Source organism: Aythya fuligula, chromosome 5 (assembly GCF_009819795.1).
Source record: "Aythya fuligula isolate bAytFul2 chromosome 5, bAytFul2.pri, whole genome shotgun sequence".
Taxonomy (NCBI): Eukaryota; Metazoa; Chordata; class Aves; order Anseriformes; family Anatidae; genus Aythya; species Aythya fuligula.
In genome coordinates, this window is record NC_045563.1 from 25,397,988 (window position 1) to 25,406,030 (window position 8,043).

The window sequence follows — 8,043 nt, forward strand, 5'->3', positions numbered from 1 at the left end:
GAATATGGCGTCACGGGACGGTTGCCGCGGCAACGTGCCCGCGGGGCAGGAGCTAAGATGGCGGCCGGGCGGCAGGCGCCGCAGCGCCGCGGTGGCTCCTCCTGCTCCCCGGCTGCTGCTGCTGTGGCGGCCGGGGGGCGGGAGGGGAAGGTGGCGGCGGCCGCTGAGGCGTTGCCGTGGGAGGTTCGGCTGGCGGCGGCTGAGGCGTCCCGGGCTGAGTACCGCGCGGCGTCCCGCCTGCTGGCCAGGAGCAACGCGGAGCTGCTGTGGCGGCAGCGGCGCCTGGAGAAGGAGGCGATGGCCGTGCAGGGCGGCCTGGCCAGGCAGGGCCGGGAGAAGGCGCAGGAGGTGCGGGAGGGCGAGCCCCTCGGCGGGCCGGGAGGAGAGGCTGCAGCCCTCCTGCGGCTTGAGGGGATCGGGATCCTGCCGTCCTCAGCCTCCTGGAGGAGGGCTCAGAAGAAATAAGCCCCAAAAACGTTTAATAAAATGAAAGGGCTTAGAGGAAATAAACCCCAAATCTGCTCGGAATGCAATGAAAAAATAAGCCCTACACCGGTGGCCTCTATTGCAGGCTGTTGCGCTTGAATCCTGTGTCTGATAAAGCCAAGTACCAAGCAAAAACAAACAAACAAACAAACCTCCAGTTAAAATAACAAACTGAAATAAATGCCCTGTTTATTGAATAAGAAGACACAAATCTCTGATCCCCAGGACACTGGTGATATTCAATGACAGGAGACAATATTCTTGCTCACAGTCCGTGGTTTTCATTCTTCCTGCATCCATCATGGAAGCCCTTATTCAATCCCTTTTCCAGTTGCTTGATACTATCTGTATATCTTTTTTCCCCTTTTCCAAACAGCTTCTCTTAATACTGCACCGCCATCCAAAATGATAAGGAAGAAAACCCTCTGTCCGGATAGTTTTAATTCTTTATTAGACTTGCGGATCCCTTCAGGTGTTTTTACAGTTTAGGCTTGCATTATCTCCCATGCTTAACACAAATCACAAGTGGTTGTTTCACTCCCCAGTTTTAAAGGTGGTTTAATTGGCCCAAACACTGCAAGTGAGTGGCCCTTCTCTGCAGTTCTTGTCTTTCTGGCATCTTCTCATAATTTAAGTTTAAAGAGAAGAATACAACTAGGTTGCTATTCTCTCTCCCCCGCCATTCCCCCACTTATTGTTTCTTAATTTCTGTTTTCGCAGATCGAGAAACTGAAGAAGGAGCTGGTTCATTTGAAACAACAAGCACAAGAAGAGAACAAGAAACTGGTGAATGAGCTTTTTGTCCTCAGAACAGTGGGATCCTCTGGGCAGGCTGAATGGTAGTTTTGATTTTAGTGTGAGGAACAAGCTAGGGCAACAAACTGTTACAGGTTTTGGTACAAGAATCTTGCATGAAAAAAGAACTTGAAAAAACAGTGCTGACGTGGCAGTTATCCCATGACTCTCTAGTATTATTTCAGATAATAGGAGGAATATTTTATAGCATCTGAAATAGTAATAGGAACCAGCTGGGTAATGGTGAGGCCAGAGACACAGCAAAAACGCTTAATTTTTACTCAGCTAACCAATAACTAATTTGAATTCTTTTATAGTTATCCTTCATTCATTGCTATTGAACCAAAACAAATCTTAAAAAGAACAAAGAAAATTATTATTTGTTAATCTGGTTTAAATAAGTAACAGAACTGTGCTTATATCCACTTTAAGCCAGTATGCCCCATGAAGAAGGCTCCACAAGGAACTGCTTCCCATCCATAGATTATAAAGAGCAAAAAAGGATATAAACAATGTTATTGATGTTGCTTTAAAGTAACCATTCATTTCTAGGCTTTTTATTTCACAGGAGGGTAGCTTTTGTTGAGTTAGCAGCATTTCTTCTAATGCTGAATTCCTTGTGGTTTTTAAAACTGCAGCTCAGTGTAATTTCAGACATTCAGTCCTGTGTGCTGTGTTTTATGTGATAATATTTAGTGATTGACTTCCCTCATTTTGCTTATTTCTTATTGATTATTTCTGATTTGCAGACAGACTATTATGCCCAACAAATAAAAGAACTGGAAGAGAAATTTCATGAAAAAGTTGGAGAAATTGGCCAAATTCAATCAGAACTGAAATTAATAAAGGAATTTCGCAGGGAGAAAGCAGCTATGGAGAAAGAACTGGAAGATGTAAGTTTGTCATAAATGCAGGTTTGCAATACTTAATAAAAAAGCAACCTTTCTGTCTGCATGGCAACACAGAGTTTGGGAGTGGATGAGAAAAGACATGGTTGACCTATTGTGTTTTTTTGTTTGTTTTGTTTTGTTTTTTCCTTTAAGCACAGTTTACATAGACTGAGCAACAGCACAAGGTTTATAAAATGCAATGTCCATAGCCAGAACTCGCTTCTATAATGGGTGAATGCTACAGGTTTGTTTTTACATTTTTATTTATTTTAAACAAAATTTACATAGAATCATACCAACATGGATGGACTAGAGGATTTAGTATACACTTTGGATCTATAATATGCTTTTTAAGTAGTGGTATTAACTGTAAAATGTTTCAGCTGTGATAACAAGCATCTCAGCTGGCTGATGGCATGAAAAAGGTGCCTCAAGCAACTTAAGTGTCTCACTGATTCAGCTTGCCTGATTTATTTTTTTTTCAACTACAATAAGTGTCTTGAAAATAAAACAAATGCTTGCTCAATAGCATTTAGATTATTAATATATATCTGCTTTTAAGCTAAGACACTAACTACACTTAGTCATGCATTTTTCAAATAATGCTTGAGGTGTTGGATTTTGAATGAGCTTAATGACTGAATGAATAGACAAAGTAAAGTAGATTTCTAAAACTGAGCATTAAACAGAGCGATGGAGCGTGTGTGAATGACTGTCAGTGATGTGAAAATACAGGCAAAGGTGAGCTTTGAAGAGGAAGCAAAACAGCAATAAAAGTTAGATTAAGTGAATTTTAGAGATTGTGTGAAGATTTGATGAAGATTGAGTAGTGCCAGGAAAGACTACCAAGTACCTTCTTGAAGAATTGCATCCACACTAAGTTGTAAGGCTTAAATTAATTTCCATTATTACAGAGACTTAATTTTTTATCACAGTTAAAAAAGAGTATGAAGATCTCAGACAGGAGACATCAGGAAGCAATTGTGAGACTGGAGAAGAGGTTCCTTGAAGAGAAGGTAAAGGCTGACAACAGGCAATTAAACTTTTATTAGAAAAAAAAATGGTTTCTCCCACTGACTACTCTGTCTTCTATAGTTCTAACAGTTCTTTACTCAGCATTTTACAGATTCCTACGTCAACAAAAGTATGATGACTGGTTGGAGGATAGGTGAAGCTTTTTAAGGAAGGACATGGGATGTCAGGATCCCAGACAGGCCTTATTCTCCACTTCTGTCAGGAACATCAGTACCCTTGGGAGTTCATTCAATTTATTCTTTTCTTAGCAAGAAGTAGCATGAGCTGGAAACTGGAGATGATTTTAGAATTTACACTGTATCAGGTTTTAACTTCAGTACCACAGTTCTCGTACAAAATTTAAACAGGCTTTTCTCCCTTTCAGAAAAGACTGGAAGAAGATACTGAGAAGAAGCTAGTGATGATGACAGAGACTGCCCAGCGTGAGGCTGTTTTGTAAGAAACACTTTTCATGTTTTCTATTTTACTAATCCATTTTAGTGGTGTGTTTTAAAGAACTAGTTGCCCATCTTACTCTGTGACCTTTGAAAGGCAAAATCAGTTACAATCTAAACTGTTTGCCCTATTTTAAATGTCAAGATGATGGCAGCACTTAAACTGTAGAACTCTTGCTGGTTCTAGGGGAGATCTGGAGGTAATAATCACAATCACACTGCTTTTTTCTCATTCTCACAGTCCAAATGTAGGACTAAAGATAAAGCTAGGAAAACTTTGTACAGACCCATGAGAATTTTACAGCTTAACTCTGAAATTAGGGCACTGAAATATTGATTTTCATGTAAAAAACACTAAAGGTTGTGATTAAAGCTCTTGGATTTTATTTCCCTTTGTCCAGGCAGCTGAACAGCATGGGGAGAGAGGTGTTTAAGGAGAATATTCGTCTTCAAGGTGCTTTCTCAGATAATCTGAAAGAGAAGATGGAATTGCAGAAAACAAAACTGAAGTTAGAGGAGGACAAAACTCTTCTGTTACTGGAGAAGGTTTCTGCTCTGGTTTTAATTCTGTTTCATTTCCCCCCAGGAAGGGGTCCCTGAAGTTCTGGGAATAGATGTAAGTGTAGTGAGACTAATTTTTCCCTAGTCAGATCTCTCTGCAGCTATTGAGTTTCAGAGTTGTCTGAAGAAAGCTCTTATTCTCTCTTAATTATGGAGGAGAAATAAGGAAGGATTTCCTATGATAGCCCACTGAGAATAGGTCTCTATGTAGTATATACTACATGCCAAGCCTTCTTTATCTGGCTTCTCCTGTAAAAAAAAAAAAAACAAACAACTGACCCCAGAGAAGTATTCTCTCTTTGGTGTGATGGTGCCAGCATGTTTTACTACATCGTCAGTGCTGGGGAAAAAGGAAACCTCCAGATTTGGTGTGAGTGAAACAAAAGCCCAAAAAATTTCATCTTACCCTTTTAGGAAACCAGCGAGGGTTTGATTCGAAAAAAGATCCTACAGATCAACCACCAGAAAGCACAGATTAGAGATCTGCAGTGTAAAGTGGAAAAACTGGAGATGGCCGTATCTCACATGACCAGAGAATTTGAGACAAAGACTCAAAAAACACAGCATCAAGCACTGATAGAAAACCAGGCAAGCATGGTGGAGATCAAGAAACTGCAGCAATTACTAGAAATGAAGGACCAGGAGATGAATCGAGTGAAGAAACTAGCCCGGAATATTTTAAATGAGAGGACTGAGGTGGAAAGGTTCTTTCTAGATGCTCTGGAACACGTGAAGCAGGAGATCAGAGCGAGTAGAAAGCAATATTATGAAAAGGCACGGGCTGCCTATTACAGGAAAATGATGGAGGCATGTGCAGGGACTGAAGAATTTCCCAAAATCAAGACATTCAAAGGCAACATAAACAGCACAAACTGTGTGTATAGAGACCTAGAGGAAGCAGAGAAATGCTATGGGTATTTTAACACAAAAAAAAACCAACAATCTCTATCATCCCAGCACACCTTAAAAAAAAAAGAGACCTGTGTGATGATATTGTCTAGATTTGGAGTGTTTGTGGAGACTGCTGTAGTGAGAATAACTGTATGAGGTCAATTAGTAAGGACTCTGTGGGCACCTAATCTCACTCTTTGATCATTATTTATATGAGTACTTCTCATATTCTGCCATGTGCTATGGAATTACTTGCAGAATTTCCAGTATAGATGCATTTCTGCAGTTTCTTTTTTTATAATTATTGTAGCATCTCTGTTTTTTGGAGGTTGTGTAGGCATTGTTCTTCTGGCATTGCTCTTTTGCTTTTCATTCACTCCCATGACCTAAAAACATTGGAGTCTAAAAATTACAATTAACATTTTAGGAGCTCTTTACTATGCTGCTGATCATTTTAACAGAAGCAACCAGTGGATGGCAAATAGTCTTTGTTCAACTGTTCTTCCATATGCCAGAATAAAAAATTATGAGAATAAAAATTAGTTTGATATATATTTAGCTTCTTATGTTTGAACAGTGAAAGAAGCAAGGAAAGGGAAATGTGCTTGAAATGAATATGTTTATGTCTAGTTTAGAGACCCATATGTTTAGAAGTTGGAAAGACAGTACTGATTTATTTTCTGAATTTACATGCTATGAATAGCTGAACAAGAGCAATGCAGAAATAAGAGTTTAAAGCCCTTTTTACACATAGAGAATCCAAGAGAGAGATGCCTTTTCTCCTAATGCATTGATCTTTTCTGTGTTTTTCAGGGAAAAAGTACAGTTTGAAAAAGTGGATATCAGTGAGTTGACATGGGAACAAAAAGAACATGTTCTGAGATTACTTTTTGCCAAAATGAATGGCAGAAATCCATGGTAATACTCTGTTTCTTCAGTAGGGGAATGCAGAGCTTTCCCTGTTACTAAAGCTTGGCTGACAAACTCCAGAGTAGGGGATTCCCGGAGACTCTGCGTCTAGCATAAGAGTCTAGCTGTGTGGCTTGGTGTGAGATACTGTAGCCTTACAAAAAAGGTGATATATACAAATTTCAACAGGCACCAGACTATATTGCTAGTTCTTTGTGTGTAGTATCAAAAGAAAAGGAAGTGGAAATAAACTTTTGATAGTACCGAGGAAGACAGAATTATTTTTGCTCAGTGCAGTGGGATTAATTTTGTTCAGTTATTAATGAAATCCTATCCATTTTTATCAGACAAGTAGATAATGCATGTTGTGACAGTACCACTCCCTCTATATATTTTGTTTTAATAAGAAAACCATAAAGCAATCTAGCCAGTATTACAAAATACAAATATCCACAGCCAGGTTATTGAAAGGGTACTTACCATATGCTGGTTGCAGTCAGCATAAGAAACCTGGGAGCATGATATGAAAGATGTCTAAAATAGGGTTTACACTGGAAATTCAGAAGTCAAACTGCATTAAATACATTATACACTGTTAACAGAATTTTTGATGGAATGCATGAGTGCCCACAGAGAAGTCTAAACTGCTACAGTTTTTTATGTAGTTTGGGAGCTAAACGGGGTGGAATATCATCTTCTCTGTTATTTTTAAAAATCTTTTGTTTAAATTGAATTTAAACTTTATTATGTTAATAGAGTGTAACAAATTTGGTTAAAGTTATTACAGCAAGAATAAGAAATGCATAATTAAATGATTAATCTGTTAGCTTTTATGGTCCCAATTTAACTCCTCTTATCAGTATTTGCCAACATACAAAAATACACATAAAGCTGTATGGTAGATACGCTTAAGGAATGGGATACAAATACTTAATTTTGATTTGTGATAAAAATTATTGTTTTGTTGTTAATTTCAAAGATTTCTATTATAAAATCTATTTTGTGTGTGCATTCTAAGTGAGATATTATTGAGTAATATTCTAGGATAGGAGGCTAGAAGTTTTCTTCCACGTTACTTCCTGTTGTATGGAAACATAAAATGCTATTTATTTACCAATAATTTGTCTACATGTGCTGACAGCCTTTCTTACCCTAAAAAATAATTACACACAGTTCTGATATATCTATTAGAAGAATAAATCAGGCCACTGGGAATCAGGAAGGAAACGGCCTAATATTTTGGTCAGTCTTTGATAGTCTTCACAGTGGTAGAAAGGATTATTTAGACCTCTGCTTAAAATGAAGCAATACTCACCCCTGTATTTGTAAAGGTAGCGGTGAACTAAAGGGCAGAAACAGCACACAGCAGCACTGACCTCTGCCTATGCAATTTCTGCTTGAGTGCTCCTTGTTTACTTTTAGTTGTAATGATTTTTCCATAAATACAAAATTCAGTAGTGAACTGAACTCGCATTCAATTCGTAGTGCTGATTTCAGAGAGTGTACTGCAATAGCTCGAGTGTTCTGGCACTTCTTGCTTGCTGTTTATTGTAAGAAACATCAGGAGTTTGATGTGGGATTAGAAACCTGGCTGAGCATACCACCTTTAGATGAGGATAACTTTATTCGTTTCTTCCTTACAGGAAGTACAGCAGAGTTCTGGCTACTTCAGCTCCAGCTGATGCTAAAGAAGAAAGCGAAGTTGGGTAAGATGCTAAATTATGCTGTACTCTTTAACAACTTGTCAGTAGAAAGCTGTACCAGCAGTGAGATGAAGCAGGTACATCATCAGTGAGCATCTGCAGCTTGATCTAAAAAGGCCTTTCATTAACTGAAAGGCAGATACAAGTTATATTTCTAGTACATTTAAAATAATCTGATTTAAAAATGCTGTTGGAAATGCAGATAATCAGAAAAGATATTTGCACACAAGTGAAAGGCCCCTACAAATTTCTAGAACACAGGTGTGGGGAAAGTGCAGGGATACTCCTCCAATTCTTCAGGCAGCAGGTAAGCTTGAGGTTGTCATAGAAGTTTAGAAG

At 38.8% G+C, this 8,043-nt stretch overlaps 1 protein-coding gene across 1 annotated transcript; it reads left to right on the forward strand.

The window, feature by feature from the left end:
* The first annotated feature begins 4 nt into the window (after positions 1–4).
* On the forward strand, positions 5–7,792 carry BBOF1 (basal body orientation factor 1). Its single transcript, XM_032187970.1, has 10 exons — positions 5–34; positions 151–348; positions 1,207–1,272; positions 2,031–2,174; positions 3,107–3,187; positions 3,571–3,641; positions 4,042–4,186; positions 4,616–5,115; positions 5,906–6,010; positions 7,645–7,792. The coding sequence occupies exons 1-10, from the start codon at positions 5–7 to the stop codon at positions 7,709–7,711; spliced, it is 1,407 nt and encodes a 468-aa protein (XP_032043861.1). The 3' UTR covers positions 7,712–7,792.
* Positions 7,793–8,043: the final 251 nt, after the last annotated feature.